We start from the raw sequence: 18,741 nt of genomic DNA, 5'->3' as shown, positions 1-18,741 counted from the left end.
CTCACAACGTAGTAGAGGATTGTGTAACCACCCTCTCAAATTGGGATTAGCAAATGAAACCAAGTTCTCAAGACAGATCTCTTGCAATAGGGCCTTCGCCTCTTAATCAAAGAGGCAAAAAACTTAAAATTTTACTCACCAGAGAAAAAAAACCCAACAAAAATATAGAAGGTAACGCATGCATCACCAGGACGCCAAAGAAAAGAACCGGAATCTATAAGGAAATAAAAACTGTAATTGTTTGAAGCCACCACAGGTGCCAAGAAGTGTATGCAGTCTTACTGGCAGAATAAACTTCCCCACACCAAGAACCACAAAAATATCATCACGGATACAACGCCACTCAAATAATGGCAAGTCTTCATATAAGGGAAGGCCGCATCTAGTACGGAACGTTCCTGAAACGGGACCAATTCTCAAACCCACATAGAACCACTTGCTAAACTACAACTATCAGCCATCAACCTTGGGCATGCCCTGCATGAAGCAGGGTACAATTTACTTCGGGCCAACGTCCTTGAGGGCGCAGATCTGCTCCTCTCCCATGGAGGACATCACAGTCACAACAAGATCTTTCCCATCGCCAAATCCATCCTTGATCTGCATAGCAAGGAAAAAACATCATTATCTAGATTCGGTAGTTCACAAATTATCCAAACTAGCTTCACTTGAAACAGGAGATATTTCAAATGGATGGAAAACAACAGCTCAGAAACTGAAGCACATATGCAGAATTATGGGCCGCAGTTGGCATTGAGATCCGCACGAGGTTGGCCAAATTTTGAAAATTGTTTTTTTTGTTTAAAATTATTTTTTTATATTTTTTGATTGTTTTGAAGTGCTGATATTATAAAATAATTTCTAAAAAGTAATTATTTTTTTAATGCATTTCAGATCAAAAAACACGGTGTGAATCAACTACCACTCTACTCTCCCAAACACCCCTGTATGGCCAGCACAAGACTTTTGCTGCATACCAAAACAGTTACAAAGCACAAGATATACATGCAGATTGGGCAATCATAATTTTTTTTTTATAAAAAAAATCATTTAAAGGGCGAAGAACAGTTGGAATCCTGAGAGGCAGCACAACCTTAATGCCTAATTGAATTCGTAGGGGAAAACAAAATGTCCACTAACCTGAGAGAGGAGACTCTCATCAGTTGGGAGCCTCAGGTCATCCTTGGTATTGCCATTCTCAGTCAGCAAGCTCACCTGAAATTTTAAATGCAGATTAGACCCAAGTTCAACTAGCCTACGAAAAAAATCATACACGTAAAAGAGACCACGAAACATACAAATCCATCCTCTGAGATATCAATCAGCTGATAGTCAGTACGGGTGACATGGGGAACCTGCAATGCAATGGAAAGAGAGATTCAGATCATGAACAAGTTTCAGTGATACTTACTGAAAAATCATGTAAAACAAACTATACAAAAAAAAAAAAAAAAAATGCATACATCACAGTTGTGGGAAGAAGGAACAATATCTTCAAGTTTTTTTCCATTGAAGATATCAATTGCAACAAAGTGACATTTGGCATGGCCGTGCTTGCCAGTTTTAGAGGTAGAAACCTCCACAACCTGTGAAAGAAAATTAAAAGCATGTCCTCGTTAAGAATTGTTATAAAAAACCAATAAGAGGAATGAAAAGGAAAAGGACAATAGCATCTCTAAAGAACCAATAGGATGGTTAAAAAAATATGATATAATGAATTTTACATACGACAAACAGCCCCTCAGATTTCAAAATAAATAGCAAAAAATGCAGCACGTTCCATGGCAAGATATCCAAATATAGCAGACAAAATAATTTCTATAGCCTATGAGCAGATTCCACCGAACTCGTATTTATATAATTAGTCCAACCATCCTAAAATCCTAGGTTCCGCAAATTATTTATTCTATCAAACTCAAATTAAAGTTCGATCATGTTGCTGGTTTTGTGTATTTTTTTTCCTCACAAAACTAACACCAGCAGTAGGGTTTCTGCCTGTGAATTTAATTTACCCAAGTTATTATTCGACAAAAACACTTCAAATTTTCTTAACAGTTTATTATCAGATCTAAATGATTTATTTATTTCCACGTTCGCTTGTAAAGTTCACTGCCGCTTCCAACACAGAACATAACTGACGATAAGGCTCCAAACCATTAAAAACACTATCGAAAAGAATCCAAATCAAAACAACACACACAAAAAAAATCCATTCCGATCCAGCATTCATACAAAAGGCATGCATGAATCTGAAACAGAACTAAACAAAAAATAAATCATAACAACACAAGAAAAATAAATAATCCATTCCCAACCAACATTCATATAAAAGGCGTGCATAAATCTGAAACAGAATTAGACAAGAAAATATGTATAAATCTGAAACAGAATTAAACAAAACAGAAGGAATACATACAGATCTAAAATAAAAGGGTAAAAAAAAGAGATCTAAAATAAGAGGGGGGAAATGAGATATATGAGGAAACTAGACCTTGCAAGGGCGATTCTTGATGACAATGTAACCGCTCTTGCGAATGGTACCAGCTTGTTGAGGGTAAGTTTTCGAAGCTCCCGCATCAGCTTTTGACTCGAAGTGCTGCTCCTCGTCAGACATGGCCGCGATTGATAAGAGAGTTGCAATCACAAAACAAACAAAATACCGATAGAGAAAGGATAGGGAGATAGTGTGAAGAGCAACTGATTTATCAATTTATGCTATTTATAGGGGATGCATTTTTAGATGAGTAGAAGGTTTTTAGGGTTTCTAAAGTTGTGATTTTTTTCCCCCATGATAGCAGTGATTTCGGGCAAGTTTGTACCGTTGATTTAAGGGATTAACAGTTAAAAATGGGATATTTTGAACCATTGGATTTAAGTGATTGACAGTTAGTACGGTGTGCTTGGGGTAATACTGTTTGGGATGGGTTGAGGTGTTTGCATTTGTTATTGTTACTGTTTGAGATTTGTTTGATTATAGAAAAGTTTTTAAAATTCAAATTTCTTATAATTTTTTACTTCAATACATTTATTTTTTATATTATTATTATGGGATTTGATTTAAAAAGTGGTAATTTTTTTTAGTACTCCGTACTATAGAACTTAATTTTTAAGTTTGCTAAATTCATCAAAATATAATTTTCAAGTCTTTTTATCCTAAACCGAGATTACCAACCCGGTATGATTAAATTATCACACGGAAATGCATGTAAGCTTATTTTTTTTATAAAAAATAATAACATTTTAATTGATAAGTTTATAATCACCTTGTTAATTTAAATATTTTTATCTTATTAATAGTGTTTTAAGAGGTTGAACTTTAGAACTTAACTAGGTTGGATAATTTTTTAAAAATCTTTTAAAAAAATATAAAAATATCATGAAGTTAAAAATTTGATACATGCTACATAAAAAAACCTTTTAAAGTACTTAAATATTGACATATTGTTTTTAAAATATATATATTAATATGACATCGCATTAAATTAACCTTGGTCAACCATAGTTAACATATGAAACCTGTGATTCGAGGCAGGAGAGCATGATAACCCTATAAAACCTATGCACAAATCATGAAGGTCAATTGTGATAAACTAAATATTGAAAGTAAAAAATGAGAATAATAAATTAAATCTAAAAAAAAACAAAAAAAATAACGCAAATAAACCTAAATTGGTGATCGGTTCTACATTATAGGCTAGAAGAATTTTAACCGAATATATATATAAAAAAAAAATCAAGGCAATGTAAGTGTTTCGAAACAAGTCAAGAAAATCCAAAAATCAAGCCGTTGAGTCGCTTGTATTTCATAAGATCATTTAATTCAATAACATGTAAAAAAAGACAATCCTAATTTAATAATATGAAAAACTAGGCAAATCCGAGTGAATCTTTCAATCATGGGTTAATCTTCTAAATTCAAAACCCGTGAAATCTTAAACTCGAGTTTAACAAAAAATCCCAACTCGTAACTAATTTAACATTGAAGGATTAAATCGAGAAAAAAAATTCTAAACTTAAATCATCAAGTCAACTGATTTGACAAGCTCAATTATTTTAATAATATAAAAAAAAACTCTAATTTAGTGGCATGAGAAACTATGCAAACTCGGTTGAATTTTTTACACCTGGATTAATTTTTTAAATTTACAATGTATGAAATCATATACCCAGTTCAATAAAGAAGTTTAATTCCTAACAAATTTAATATTGAAAAATAAAATAAAAAAATATGTTCAAAAAATTTGCGAAAACAACAATAAAAAAAATGTGGATCAAACTTCATAGAAAAAAAAATGAAGAATGAAATTGTAAAAAAAATATTAACTTGAAAAATCATCTAAAAAAATTAGCAATAAAAAAGAGTGATAATTAAATATAAAAAATTAAAAAAATTTAAAGAGAATGAAATTGAAAATAATTTTTAATTTGAAATAATTAATTAAAATAATAGAATTGCAATTAAAATAAGGACTAAAATCTCAAGAAAAAAATAAATTGAAGGGTTATTCCTATTTTTTTAAGAGCATCACACTAACCGAGGCAGAGAGAGGAGGAAAATGATAAAAATACTAATTTGCTCATAAAACTACATGAAAATTATGAAAAAACCAAGATAAAAATAGATTTTTTTAAAAAAAATTCTACAAACTACAGTCATTACAATGTACTTATAAAAATACCAAAAGGTATCGAATTAAAGCTGGACAAAAGAACCATTGTATCGACTGGTATCTGTTACAGATACAACGAATTTTTACATAGTTTAATAAAAAAGCACCCGCTGTTTCTAAATTCTAAACTCAATCATTTTGCAGTCACAAATCACTCTTCTCTCTCAGTCACAAATCATCAGCTCTAGATTTTAATGTTACAAGCATTACACCATGATTAGCTTTGGATTTCTCTGCAAGGAGAATTACCAAACCTTCAGTAAAGAAGCCAAGGAGATAAATCCGCTACACTTGCTCAAGAATGCGGTGCACTATGTCAGGACATAAAAATATGGACGCCTAGTGTGAAAATGGTTTGGCCGTTTTGAACAATCTGAAATACAAATAAATGAAGGGATAAGGTAAATGACCACAGCCAGCAATCGTAAATGAAATGATTATGCACTTTATCCTCCACATTTTGCAGGTTGGAACAAGCTCTTGAGAACGAAAGGGCTAAAGTAATTCACAAAAAACAAGGGGAATTGACTTCCTTTATTAATATGCGGGCACCAACATGCCATCTAGTGTCACTGTTATAAGCAACTACGACAAAAATTGCAAAGCAGGTTTATTTCTAAATTGGATTTATTACCTTCTTTACCAAGCATACGAAAGCTCATTTCCTACTTGAATCTCTTGAAACTTCAGGAGAATATCCAATGTCGCTGCCATCCATTTTCTGAATAAATATTTGAGGGGGCACCTCCCTGTCATGGAAAAGTCACATTGATAAATATGCATGGGACAAGCAATTTGATCAATAAACACGTATGTGGTAATGCCATGCCACAATCAAACACGAGAACATTGTTGTTGTGGTCAGGTCTCCTTGGATCATACAACGCGGATAAAGTGGAGTAGATATGAGAAGAAAAGACAAAAATATTCATAATTAAAAAATTAGATTAAAAAGTGGAGATTGTGAATAGATGCATCAAGATGTTTTGGAAAACCAAATGACAACAATGAAAACAAAGTAACCCAAGCATAATAGGTATGAAAGAAACACGATCACGATTTCTAGCATTAATATTTTAGAAGAGTATAGTAAAACAAAATCACAAAGCAGTTGGCTACAGGAGTGGCATACGTTTCATTAGCTTCTTGGTATGTGTAGCTTGATGCAACAGCCAAAAGTTGCCCCACATGGTTGTATGATAAGGATGCCACACTGTTTGGATATCTAGGAAACTAAAAACAAGACGAGAAATTAACCACTTTCAAAAGAAGTATGATTGAAAAAGAAATTATTGTGCAGCTAACTATTATACTCTGATCAGATGGAATATACCTCATGTAATTTTCTTTTACTTTGAGCATCCCATGCAGTAACATAGCCTTCATTATCACCAGTGACAAAAGTACCACTGATGCTAAATCAGAAACATTCATCAGTTTTAGTTTCAGAGGTACACAACGGCAAACATTTGACTTGATTGTACTTACAGTGGATTGAATGCTATGTCATTAACTGATACTAGATGTGCTTTTCCATCCTTTGTCTTAGGGTGACACCGAAAAGTGTATCTGCAGTTCATTTTGAAATGCACAAGGCAAAATTATTAGCAAATTGTCCGCATCAACAACTCAAATATGATGAATACCAGCTCAAATACTTTGTTCTGCAGCATGAAAGCAAACACGTATCACAATGATCAAATTGAAATATCCAGGGCACTAAGAGCGAGATTGCAACTTTGAGAACAAATTATGGAACTTGCAGTTGTTATCATCACTAATGGAGAAACTATATACTACTTGCATTAAAAATGTATTCCATGATGAAGGATTAGTATCTCAACATCAGTAACTTAAATCCAACTTCTTAAGAGGAGTAGTGAAACCATAGAAGTATATCTAGTCTAGTGCACATGCATGTGAAAAAACAAAAGAAAAATAAGGGCTAAGTCTCTTTGCTCTAAAAGATTTAGAACTCAATAACCAATAGGATGCAATTCCATTCTGCTTGTCAAGTTCTAGCTTAGTAATATAGTTGGAAATATCCTATGATCTCTAGGATGCCTCATGTATTATAGAACTCTTGTCACATTTGCAGAATTGTCCTTGACCTTGATCCCAAGATAGGATGATAAGAATGTGGAATGGCATTAAGTTCAGTCTTGGTTAAAAGTAAAAGGAAAGTGTGTTGACATTCTGAGGATCTGCACTGTGAATAACTTTAGCAGTGGGGCGAAAAAAAACACAAATACCTCTAGCAAAACAAAGAATCCAAAGATTAACAATAATTGGAAATCACTAGAAATTTGAGATCTTCAACAAATGAAGCATGCTTGAAGAAATATAAGCAAAAGAATGACCTGATGGAATTTAAATTTAATGGATTTGAGATCTCTACGGCTACCCGTCCATCTATTGATCCAATTGCATATCCTGCAAGAAAAAAATCCTATTTCAAAAGATTGAGAGGGAGAGGGGAAGAGAAGGAAAAAAAGGGAATATAATGCCTTCTAAAATGGTTATGGGATGATTTAAACCTTCTTACCATGCCAAATATATATATATAACCACACACTTGATATATATGATAGTAAAACAATTACAGTTTGGTTGATTCACTTTTAAGGAATCATTATGTTCTAATAATAATGACATTCCCCTCAAAGGGAGTTTTCTACCAGAAACTACATGCTGAAAAATACAAAGCTCACACTATCAGTATCTTAGTACCTCTGGTATATGAAGTTGAAGCAACACATCTTATCCCTACATCCATAGATGATTCTTTTAAATCAACTGCTCTTTCAAAGTTCCGCAAGTCATATATATTTACCGCTGCTCCAACAGCTACCATCAAATCAAACCCAGAGACAGAGATGGACTCAATTTCTGCATCTAGATTTCTGAAGAGTGTAAGAGGATTTGCCAAGCGGACATCCCAAGACATTACCTTCTTGTCCAAACCAGCTGAAATCACTTGACCTATAACAGTCGAATAGAAAAGAATCATCAGAAACTCTGTCAGCAATGGGGCAGCAAGGAAATAGCATATCCATGAGAACATAGGGGGAAAATGGACTCTTCGTATGTCTTAGCGCCCATCTTCTGCAACCATATATGTTGCATTGCCAATCATACATACCATAATGTTACAAATTATGATGCAAAGAACAGAAACCCTAACCTTTAAAAAGAAATCAAAAGGATAGAATGCAAGATCTCTAGACTCTACAAGGTGGGTGGATGGTAAAATCCCCAACGAAAATGCATGCAAAGGTCTTATTTTTGGCTGCTTCGACTTGGCTGTCTTTGATATTCACCCTATTTGTGTATAGTTCCAACATGTTAACTAGATATATGACTGATCATATTCTGCAAACAGTTGACGGGATTTAATAGTGCTCCGTAGAAATATAAAGATCTCCAACAAAAAAAATATAATGTTAGGTTGAGCACACATATCTCATCATCTTGCAGAAAATTACAAAAAAAGAAGGCAATATGTGTCAAATTCAAAGTTAAATTCGTGGGAGCATGGTACAAGTAGCTTACATGTTTCAATAGAGTATCCCACACATGCTGCTATATCCTGATGATTTCCAATGGCATCATTAGTTCCTGAATGCAAGTCATACCTAGAAAAATTTGCCCCGAAAAGAGTCAAGATATAATGCATGAAAACCATGGCATACCACCTCAAACTACAAAAATAAGTAAAACCACGATTACAATCCAAAGATTTTCTCTCTAATAAAACCATGGTAAGCAAATACATAATCAAGCAAATTAGCCCAACTACAAAAATAACCAAAATCACTACACGAAAAAACGCCAACAATGTGTACCAAAAGTTAAAAGAAACCTTTCAACAACGTAGGCTACTGAAATGCTAAGCATGTTATGGTCATTGTATTGGAAGCAATTATTCAGTCGGAGTTAACAATGACACAAATTGATCCATATCAGAATAAAGAAAGATAAAAATGTAGGAAATACAACGAAACTGAAGCTGGGTTTTACTTTTAGAGTTCAAGTTGTTTTAACAACAACAAACCTTATAATGGAACCGTCAGAGGCAGCTGTAAAAGCCACAGACTCAGTCTGGAAACAACAATCGAGAAGCGCAGCTTGTGAGGGAGCAGGAGCTTCTAATCTGAGCAGAGAGCTATCCACATCGTATAATCGAAGTTTCTGCACAATCAAATCACATAAAAATAAATGAAGCAATTTTGAAGGGGATAAATAAATAAAATAAGCGGGTACTGACGGAATCCCAAGAAGAAACGAGGAGATTATTGGATTGAGGGGCGAATTGGACCCTGGAAAGTGCATCTCCGATCGGGTTTTCAAAATTTAAACACTCGCCGTTCATTTGGGGGTATATATATATATATATATATATATATATATATATATAAAGGAGGTGTTTGAAAGTCAAAAGAAACAAGAGGGAGAAAAGGAAACCTATGCGTGGTTGGTTATTGTGTTGTGTTGGAGATAACAGAAGCAACTGTGCTTTTAGTCTTAAATTAATTAATTTGCCCTAATAAAGGAAACCATAGGATGTAAGGAGGGGAAGTGGAGAAGAAGAAAAATGTTTATCCAAGGGAAGTACACAACCAACTGGAATTGTCTTGTTTTTACTCGTGGTGTCCAAGATGTCAACTGAAATTGTTATAATTATGATAATTTGTTTACTAACAAGTGTGCATGATTGGCACTGGAATTTGGGCATACTTTTAATGGACAAGCACACCAACCAACTTCAATGTTTCCGATCCATCAACCTCCATTTTGTGAACCTGAAGCAAAAGCTGTCCTCTCCCATGCCCTGAGGAATGAGAGGAATGAGGATGTGAGGAGATGGCGGCAATATATCTTTCAGTATCTGGAATGGCCTGAACAATCTCATTGGGATCCCCTGAGATTTCCCTCAATCTCAGATGGGGACTAACCATTTTCAAATTAAACCAAACCCAAAGAGAGACTTCAACAAATGTCACAAACATATTAAAAAGATATAATAAGATACATGGAAGGAAAACATAATAAAGGGATATACGAGTTGGTTTGTGTTGTCGTGTAAACTGATTCATTGGCAAAGGACTAGAAATTTAATCAACATCACAAACAATCATCAGATCATTTCCATTGCTCAAATCACCAACCAGCACACCACAGGCTACCTTCTGATGATAGTGAAACATACAAGTACAGATGCACACACAGTAAACCTAAAATGATTCTAAGATGCCAATTCACATGCTCCAGTGTCATTAAGCCAAACATCCAAATCGAAGAGAGTTCAAAAAGAGCAAAATCTTCAACCACTCAAAAGTAGTCTCATATATACAGAGTGAGATTATCTTTGCGGCTAAAGATCCAAATATGAAAAAGAAAAACGTTTGATACTAGCCAAATCCTCCTTTGTTTTCCTCTTAATCTTAGAACCGTGTTCTTTCATCTGGGAGGTAGAAATCAAAACGAACATCAACAGAACCAGAATTTTCTCCAGTATCTTTGTACTCGATGTTTGTTATCGATCCACTCTCTTCTTCCTGATATCCTGGCTTCACCCGCCGTACAGGCACCGTCACAGAGTACACAGTCCCAAGATCTGTATCAGTTGTGACGCTCAGCTGAACTTTATCCTGTGATTCTATCTCCACAAATTCTGATAGAGCATGCACAATGTTGTTCACAATTTTCCGTTTTGCCTCATCACTAACTGCACATCTGTCAGAGAAGAGAATCATCTTCAAACGCTGTTTGGCAATCCTTGCATTTGAGCTCTTTCTTTGTGATGGTGAAGGGAATATTATCCTCCAAGCCAAGTTTAAACGCTCAAATAAGCTCATGTTTATGGCACTTAAAAGCAACCTTTCAGCTTCTTGATTAATAGCAGTTGAGGACAGTTGATATTCTTCAGCAATTCCAGCAGATCGTTTAAAGTGACCATGCATTTTACGGCTGTCAAACACGCCACCAGGCCACTTGAGCATGTTTTGAGAAGTGCCACATCCTCCATTGAGGAAACCAAGGAACTCAACCTATGCATTAGAGAACAAAAGACCTAACTGCAGTGAGACATACAACAATACAGATGCCAAATTCTGCTAGCCAAAATATTTCAATACTAAAAATACATAGGTGTGAAAAAACAGAGCAAAAGATTTTCTACTAACTAAAGTAGATTCCACAAACGAATATCATAACAACTATCTGCATAGCATTTGGTCATCCTGCATCCATGCTGTTTCATTTTACTGAATGTGGCATGGTTTATATATATATATTAACCAAGTCTTTGTTTTTCTCCTAAGTAAATACAGAATTAGTATATAAACCCTCAACTTTAAACAACCCAGCACTCCAAATTTATTTTTTCTCACTGTTGTGTCTCAACTCTTCAAAATCAACCAATAAGTCTTTCATCATATTCCTATTAACAAGGTGTTCATGTAACACCATCTGCTGCCATGCATCCACATCAACCAAATTAAAAGCACAAAACACCGCATAATCTAGTTATATATATAGAGTGAGATTGAAATAAACAGAAAATAATTGTGATAGAGGCAAAGTAAATTTTATCACTTGAAGCCCGTTTAATTTATTATTGTTTTCTCTATTTCTATTAGTTTGTGATATTGGGCCACTCCCATTGCTGGGAAATTATGTGTGGAAAGATCAAAAGTTAACACAATTCAACGTATCCACAGCATTGGACAAATGTTTCTTAAAGTTTAAAACAAGAAATGCTCAACCTTAGAGTATTCAAATCTAAAGCCAGGATATGAAACCTGTATAAGAACTCATGCCAACAATTTCACTTCACTACAATCCGGTTTCAGAATACATCAGTGTGCCAAATACATTACGGCAAGCAACTTTCTTAACCATCGATTTTGTAAAAGATTCTTTTCTCCTACTTTATTGTTAACCACTGCATGAAGATTTAAAACATTTCAGTTAATATGTAGATATGACACATGATCTCATATGCACTGAACTCTATACTCTATAGGCCAAATAACTATGAACCCAGATCACCAAATGAAACAAGTAATGATACCCATGACTTACCATCCATAGCCAATTAAAAATAACATTTGTTTGCCCCCGTTTTAGTAACAAAAAGCCAGTCTTCCGTAAAAAATAACCCAAAACCCCAATTCTCCCCCATTTCATTTCCCTTTGCATTTCTCAAATTCCTTAACCAAGCAGATAAATTGGCATAGTATAGGAAGAACAACAGAAAACACACAAGAAAATAGAGATAATTTAACAAGGTAACAGGGTAGAGGAGTAGAGACCTTGGAATTTGAGGGAGGCAAAGAACATCGAGGAGGGTGTTTAGAGTAAGAGGCCAGTGTTGCCGAGACCCTCAGATCTCCTGATATCGCCATTTTCAACTGTTGCAACCTCTCTCTCTCTCTCTCTCTCTCAGGCGCTCACACGCGTACACTCTCACTGCTCTTTTTCTGCTAGCGGAGTGGCAATCCTGATTCTCACGCTGCCTTCTACAGAAGCAGTCCTGGAGTGATATTTGGCCTCTTCCAACGACGGCGTTTTTGTTTGGTTTGGCTTGCAATTATTTTGTTGTTGATGACCCAAAAGCTACTTTTTTGTGATTACAATTTAAAAATAATCATATATTTAATTAAAATTATAGTTAAAAATATCGGTGAATAGAAAGCAGTTTAACAGTGTTTGTTTAAAATCATTGTAGATAATATAATAACTAAAAAGAACATAGAGTAATTTCATAGCTTCAAATTTATAAGAAATATATGATTATTAATATATAAAAAAATATAGCAAAATAATATTAAGTTGCTAGTTTAACAAAAAAAAAAAATACTAATAATAAATGTATAAATTACAAAGTTGGTAAGTAAGAATATAAGCATTGTTATTATCTATCCATATTATAAAGTATAAATTAATTTTGTTGTTTTATTAAACTAGAATCTCATTACGAAAAATCATTGATAGTATGTGATTTATATATATATATTAAAATTTCCATGGCAATAAATCATGATCATGTTGAGATTTTTTAAATTAAAAATACATTAATTTTCATCCATTTTAAATGTCATGTAACTATCACACTTCTTTTTTTCAAAATCACTATTCGTGCGATCTCAACCTTTTATAATGGAACATAAAATCATCATACCGTTCATTTAATTTACTTTTCATTCTCACCAAATTTAACCTTTTTACCGTTTTGGTCTCTCAAAAAAAAAAATATTTAAGGTATTTTAAGATTTTTCCTATGACTTGTTAGTTATTAAAGAATTAACTAGGATATAAATGTGTTTTTTCTAATTTTTAAAACATGGTAAAATAATAAAATTACCTTCAAAATCAAAGCTTCCTCACGTCCTTTTGATAAAATCAAAGCCTTTTGATATTTTCATTCTATTTTTTTTTATCTTGTTATTGCTAATTCAACTATCAATGTGAATATGTGATCTTTCAATGATGATTAATTGAATTTTAAATGGAAAAAGTTGTGGACACGTGGAGGATGTCCGTGCATTTTGAAAGAGTATATGACTATATGGTGTCTCTTGGTGGCAAAAAATACCCTTCTAGTAAGCTTCCTCACGTCCTTTTTTTTTTGTTAATACAATGGATGTTGATGACGACGGGATAGTTTATTATTGGTGAGGTTTTTTATTTTTTTCTCTTGATTTTTTTTGTTATTGATAATTTAATTTTAATTTTAATTTTTTTGTTTTTATTTTCATTATTGATAATTTTTTATAAAAATTTTATTTGTGTTAAATCTCATTGTCCAATCACAACTTGTCACATGTTACTTTTTCAATTTAATCATCATTTTTTTTTGTTGTTTTTTCTATAAAAGTTTTATTAATTTTTAATTTTATTATTCAATTCAAAATCATAATGTATTTTTTTTAATCTGATCTTTATTATTGTGTATTTTTTTAATCTGATTTTTATTATTTTGAGTTTTTTTTGTTTTTTTGTTAATTTTTTTTATTTCAATTTTATCCTCTTATTAAAAATTTATAATTACCTTCTAATTTATTTTTTATTTTTATCTTTATTTTTTAATTGCTATTTTTTTTTGTCATGAATCCTTTAATCCTTATAACTTGAGATAAGAGTTTGACAAGTTAACATTGATTAACTGACTTTTTATTCTTCAAGCTATATATTTATTATACTAACTAGATTGATTCAAATTAATTATTTTTATTTTTTTATTCAATTTATTATTTTATATTTTATCAATTAAAAATTCAACAACATTTTTTTCTTCTTCTAAGTTATCGTACTTTTTTTTAATTTGAAGTTATCATAATTTTTTTAATTCTCGCTCGTTTATCGTTGTCTATTTTTTTCCATATAATTCAAAGAAAACTAGCTTTTTTTTACCCATCACGGCTATAACATGAACCGCAGTTTTTTTTAATAACACGATGACGACATCTAAATATAATTTAATAAAAGAAATAAAATAACAACACAGACACGGTGGAGCATTGCCCATGTATAGTATATTAGTATGTTAAAAAAAGCGCAATCTTTGTTGACAAACAAGAGAAGTGGTGAAGTGGTGGCGCAGCCACAGCCAAGAAACGGGGAAGACAAGAAGAGGGCATGGATCGCATCATAGTCTTTTACTTCCCAAGCTGAAAAAAAAAAAAAAACTGCTAGCCCTAAAAAAAACTTTCCTTTCCAAAGTGAATGGGCAGCAGGTGGAGAGCTACTGCTTCTCTTCTCCTTAACCACATAACCACAAAAGCTTTTAAATTTCTTTCACCTAATCTTCCCAGACCTATTTATCACTCACACCCTTTAACCCAAACTGTTTGTGGCTTCAAATTCAGGTCATTTTCTGCAATCCCTTCTCGGGTTTCGGTTTACAGTAATGAAATTGAATCTGGGTCTCATGATTTGGCTATTAATTATGATCTGGGACCTAAAGAAGATGAAGAATCTGGAAAGATCCCTGTTAAAGCATACTTCCTTTGTACCAGGTCTGCCACTTCATTTTTTTTTTTTTTGCTTTTCTTTTCCTTAATGGGTTTCGTTTGTTCTGTGTTTTTTGAAATGTGTATTTTTGCTGTAGAGTTTTATGCGTATTTAATTAATTATTTTTTGGGTGGTTTTCTATTGACTCAAATTGGTGGGTTATTGTGTTTACATGCAAAATTTGAGCAACTTCTTTTGAAGGATTTTCTTTTCTCCTGCTGAGTGACCTTTTTGACGCTAGTAAAATGTTGTCGAGATAGAGACAGTGTCTGTTGTATTGGCTGTTTGCTCATTAAAAGGTGACGATTTTAATTATTTACGTTTACTTTTGCTGGCATTTATTCTTTTAATGCAAGAGTCTTTCTTCGGTTCGTTACGTGCTGTCTTCTCCATGCTCTGTGTTTTCCTTTTTCTACCTTTGTGGTTCTGTTTTTTTCCCCTTGATGGTTTGGTTTTATCAGATTCATGGTTTTGGCAGTATTAATTTGAAGAGCATGCAAGCAGAGAATTTAAGCTATGTTGTTCCTCCAACCTCTCGCTCAACGAATTATGTTGTCCTCAAATTTTTCGATTTCTCTTCAGATATTAGTGTAAGATGATTGAAAACAATTACATCTTTTTTTGTGACATTTTCCTACTTTCTTTGTGATTTTTTGAGCTTTGTAATTGTTCCAAACATCCTACCTCCTTGCGCATATGGATAAAATTCGTGGGGATCATGTATACTTAAGATCAGAGCCTGATTCCAGCAAAAAAACCTTTCATTTTTGTAGTTTTCAAGGTGATTGGTTTGACTGTCATCTTATAACATGTGACTTTTAATTCAGGCACTTGGAATAAGAGAGTATATCAGCTGCCGCTACATGGTTGTATTCCAATATGGATCTGCTGTTCTATTTAATATTGAGGATCCTGACGTTGAAAGGTACCTGGAAATGGTAAGGAGGCATACTTCTGGATTGCTCTCCGAGATGAGGAAAGATGGTATATTTCTTTGAGAAGATCCTATATCTTGTTTTATTTGAACAGGAAACTTGGTTCATTTGTCCTGTTTAGTAGATATATTTAACATCTTGTGATTTTGTGCAAACATTATTTTTTTGTGCTTTAATGATTGAGATGAGGATTGCATTTAGGATAGTTACCATAATCTATATAACCAATGCCAACTAGTTTTGGACTGGGGTTGGTTGAGTTGAGTTGAACTCTCATGGTTTTATTTTTCTCTCAGTTTTTCCAAATTTGAGTCGGCCCCATAATTTGTTCTTTAACCACTTGAACTTGATAAGTTTTGAATACATGAATGATATTCTTGTTTTGACCTTGATTTCGTCTTTTATTAGATTATGCCATAAAAGAGAAACCACTTCTGGATGAGGATATGCAGGGAGGCCTCGATTACATTGTCCTCAAAACTTTAGACACTGATAGTATTCGCATTATTGGAAGTGTGCTTGGGCAAAGTATTGCTTTGGACTATTTTGTTTCACAGGTAATATCATGTCCAAATACTTTATTTATGGTGCAATATTGAAACCTATGTATGAGAAGAAGGCATTAAATTGTCCTTGAATCATAATACACTTCGGCAGGTTTCAAATATTGAAGCTTTAATCATTTTGATGTCAGGATTCAACTTCTGGCACATTTTTATTTATTATCGAAAAATGGCTAGCACAATATGAAACAGGATGCCATTTTTTTCCGGAAGTTTAAATAGAATGTGAACTGTTAATCTTCTCTCTCTCTCTCTCTCTCTCTCTCTCTAAGGTTGATGGAATGGTTGAAGAGTTTGCTGGCATAAATCGTGCAATGGAAAAAACTGGTACTTTCTCAATGGATAGGAAAAAGCTCCTTCAACTTGTTGGGAAGGCTAATTCAAATTTAGCTGATGTGATTCTTAAAGTTGGTCTTTTTGAGAGGTAATCCATTGTTACTATTGCTTGTTTAATTTCTCTTTGCATATGATAGATTCAAATGGTCTCTTTCACGTATTCTATGATCGAATTTCCATTTTAGATGTAAAACCATGTGCTTTTAGGAAATTCCAGTAAGATCATATCGTTAAGCATGCAGTGAAGAACCTTTTAGGTTTTGGTGACATTTCTCTACCTTTGTCAGTCTATAAGAAGCTCATGGCAATAAGCCAACTGATTGAAGCATGAAAAACTTAACGAGCAAGAAACATTTTAAAAAAAGAATCTTCTTTTTCTTGGGTAGGGTTGTCGCAATTTTTTGGAAATGCACCCTGCATCTGAATAAATCTGCTTATCTTAGAGGATTTCTGCTTGGGATCCATTGGGTGTTGCTTCAGACAATGATGATTCCATGGAGCATATAAACTATTGATGTTCTTTAGTTCTGTTCCATAAGTTGGCCTTAACTTCCTTGTCAGACTAGTCTGGTATTATGAGAGTGATTGTGCACGTGCTTCAGCCTTGTTTGATTCCATGGAGCATATAAACTATTGATGTTCTTTAGTTCTGTTCAATAAGTTGGCCTGAACTTCCTTGTCAAACTAGTCTGTTATTATGAGAGTGATTGGGTGTTTGATTCAGCCTTGTTAGATTTTTCAGTTCCTCACAGAATCTCATTTTAGCTTATTAAAAGTGTAGACTCCTTTTTCTAAGAAGAAGTGTTAATGCAAGCCTCACTTAGAAACGACAGCAATTACAGGTCAACAAGAACAAAATTGAAAAATTGAAAAGCTCAATATATGCTGTGATCTTTTAATGTGCATTTTGCAGCCTTTACCACCTCTGTTCTTTCACTGTCCAGATCTGAAATTGCTTGGAGGGATGCAAAATATGCTCAAATATATGAGTACCTCAGGGAGGAGTATGAAGTTACTCAACGCTTTGGAAATTTGGATTTCAAATTAAAATTTGTAGAGGTATGTGTCTGCTTTTATTGGACCTATAAATGAATATAATGGCTTTTGGTTATTACTGAATTTTAGACAGTTACTTGTATGGTTATTTTAGTGATAGTGTTCATAGAGATTTAGGCTTGAAAGAGCTGATAATCTGTGGTGCTTGCTGGAGGAAGCACTTGCATGAATTAGAGGATGCTTGAAATATTTCACAAAATGTAGAAATTTAAACAAGCAGACATCTTTAGAGAGAGTAAACAGTTGATTGATTTGTAGTGTGTTTCAGGACTTTTTCAGGTTTTGTCCAAAATATTAGAGTTCGACTGGAAGTAGTAGATCAGAGACTTCATTTTCAATTGCTCGATAACCTCCATGAGCACAACTCCCACATTTCACTTTTCAGAATCTGTCGTGATAGTTATTGTGATATATTTATCTGGAGCTGCTCTCTCACCCCTTTTCTCTCCTCTTGCAGCACAACATTCATTTCCTTCAAGAAGTTATCCAAAACAGACGATCTGATCTTTTGGAATGGTGCATTATATTCCTGCTGAGCATAGAGAATATTATATCAATATATGAGATAGTTCAAGGATGAAGTGCAGAAACATCACTGATTTGATAGACACTAGGCATACGAGAAAAGTTGGGATCACCAGATGGAGTGACAAGTTAACAATTTAATCTTTTATAGAGAAGATCAATTCTTCAATATTTTTCTGTGATACATGATATTATTTTTGCAGTATAGCGTGACAATTCCTGGTGTCCATTTTGTACGATCACTTTTACCAATAGAAAATTCCGAAGCCAAAGGCAACCTTTTCAACTGCCGGCATGTCTCTGTGTTAACAGTTATGTGCATAACATGTTTGAATGCTTAGTGTTTCTCTTTCCAAGATGAAAGGTCAATACAGAAGCAGGTTCACTGTATCGAAAGTTCAGCATTGTATTTTTATGATTGCAGCAGGTGGCAATGCTGCGCATAGAACTTCAGACCGTGAATGGAGGCCGGTTGTGCATGTATAAGTCCACATCAACCGTCCTGATATCCTCAAAAGCAAATGTCTGCCTTTTGCTATGACAGCACTGCTTTTCTGCCATGTCAAAACTGTTTCATTTTTTTTTACACCAGCTCTGAGAATGTATTCAATGATGAATTGTGGAATATCTGTTTTCTTT

General features: G+C 33.6%; 3 protein-coding genes across 4 annotated transcripts; 1 reads left to right on the top strand and 2 right to left on the bottom strand.

Annotated features, from left to right (window-relative positions):
* Positions 1-199: 199 nt before the first annotated feature.
* Positions 200-9,079, bottom strand: LOC7492906 (mitotic checkpoint protein BUB3.3). The gene is made up of 14 exons (XM_052456490.1): positions 8,938-9,079; positions 8,725-8,861; positions 8,223-8,305; positions 7,401-7,652; positions 7,031-7,103; positions 6,159-6,239; positions 6,004-6,085; positions 5,803-5,903; positions 5,332-5,419; positions 2,492-2,710; positions 1,464-1,586; positions 1,299-1,355; positions 1,141-1,215; positions 200-600 (listed from the first exon to the last, which is right to left on the bottom strand). The coding sequence occupies exons 1-14, from the start codon at positions 9,040-9,042 to the stop codon at positions 499-501; spliced, it is 1,578 nt and encodes a 525-aa protein (XP_052312450.1). The 5' UTR covers positions 9,043-9,079; the 3' UTR covers positions 200-498.
* Positions 9,080-9,794: 715 nt separating this feature from the next.
* LOC7481551 (cell division topological specificity factor homolog, chloroplastic) lies at positions 9,795-12,272 on the bottom strand. The gene is made up of 2 exons (XM_002314985.4): positions 11,987-12,272; positions 9,795-10,720 (listed from the first exon to the last, which is right to left on the bottom strand). Exons 1-2 carry the CDS (start codon positions 12,077-12,079, stop codon positions 10,115-10,117), a joined length of 699 nt encoding a protein of 232 aa, XP_002315021.3. The 5' UTR covers positions 12,080-12,272; the 3' UTR covers positions 9,795-10,114.
* Positions 12,273-14,222: 1,950 nt separating this feature from the next.
* On the top strand, positions 14,223-18,388 carry LOC7492905 (protein RETARDED ROOT GROWTH, mitochondrial). 2 transcript variants are annotated; one of them, XM_024610167.2, is made up of 7 exons: positions 14,223-14,692; positions 15,166-15,277; positions 15,515-15,671; positions 16,031-16,179; positions 16,458-16,609; positions 17,466-17,580; positions 17,846-18,027. In XM_024610167.2, exons 1-7 carry the CDS (start codon positions 14,400-14,402, stop codon positions 17,873-17,875), a joined length of 1,008 nt encoding a protein of 335 aa, XP_024465935.1. In that variant the 5' UTR covers positions 14,223-14,399; the 3' UTR covers positions 17,876-18,027. The 2 variants fall into 2 exon arrangements, with proteins under 2 accessions (XP_024465935.1, XP_002316104.1); XM_002316068.4 differs by lacking the exon at positions 17,846-18,027 and adding an exon at positions 18,035-18,388 and having other exon boundaries at positions 14,226-14,692.
* The last annotated feature ends 353 nt before the right edge of the window (positions 18,389-18,741 follow it).

The sequence above is a fragment of the Populus trichocarpa genome, chromosome 10, assembly GCF_000002775.5.
Source record: "Populus trichocarpa isolate Nisqually-1 chromosome 10, P.trichocarpa_v4.1, whole genome shotgun sequence".
NCBI classification, from domain to species: Eukaryota; Viridiplantae; Streptophyta; class Magnoliopsida; order Malpighiales; family Salicaceae; genus Populus; species Populus trichocarpa.
This window is presented reverse-complemented; position numbering and strand designations above follow the sequence as displayed.

What these genes read in the sequence shown, in the direction of transcription:
- LOC7492906 (XM_052456490.1), bottom strand. Translation starts at nt 9,042, where the DNA reads ATGAACGGCGAGTGTTTAAATTTTGAAAACCCGATCGGAGATGCACTT. An exon ending in TCGTTTCTTCTTGGGATTCC is followed by an intron (nt 8,862 to 8,937) that starts GTCAGTACCCGC and finishes TTGATTGTGCAG; the next exon opens with AAACTTCGATTATACGATGT. An exon ending in CTTCTTCCCACAACTGTGAT is followed by an intron (nt 1,356 to 1,463) that starts GTATGCATTTTT and finishes ATTGCATTGCAG; the next exon opens with GTTCCCCATGTCACCCGTAC.
- LOC7481551 (XM_002314985.4), bottom strand. Translation starts at nt 12,079, where the DNA reads ATGGCGATATCAGGAGATCTGAGGGTCTCGGCAACACTGGCCTCTTAC. An exon ending in TGCCTCCCTCAAATTCCAAG is followed by an intron (nt 10,721 to 11,986) that starts GTCTCTACTCCT and finishes TCTAATGCATAG; the next exon opens with GTTGAGTTCCTTGGTTTCCT.
- LOC7492905 (XM_002316068.4), top strand. Translation starts at nt 14,400, where the DNA reads ATGGGCAGCAGGTGGAGAGCTACTGCTTCTCTTCTCCTTAACCACATA. An exon ending in ATTTCTCTTCAGATATTAGT is followed by an intron (nt 15,278 to 15,514) that starts GTAAGATGATTG and finishes CTTTTAATTCAG; the next exon opens with GCACTTGGAATAAGAGAGTA. An exon ending in AAAGTTGGTCTTTTTGAGAG is followed by an intron (nt 16,610 to 17,465) that starts GTAATCCATTGT and finishes TTCACTGTCCAG; the next exon opens with ATCTGAAATTGCTTGGAGGG.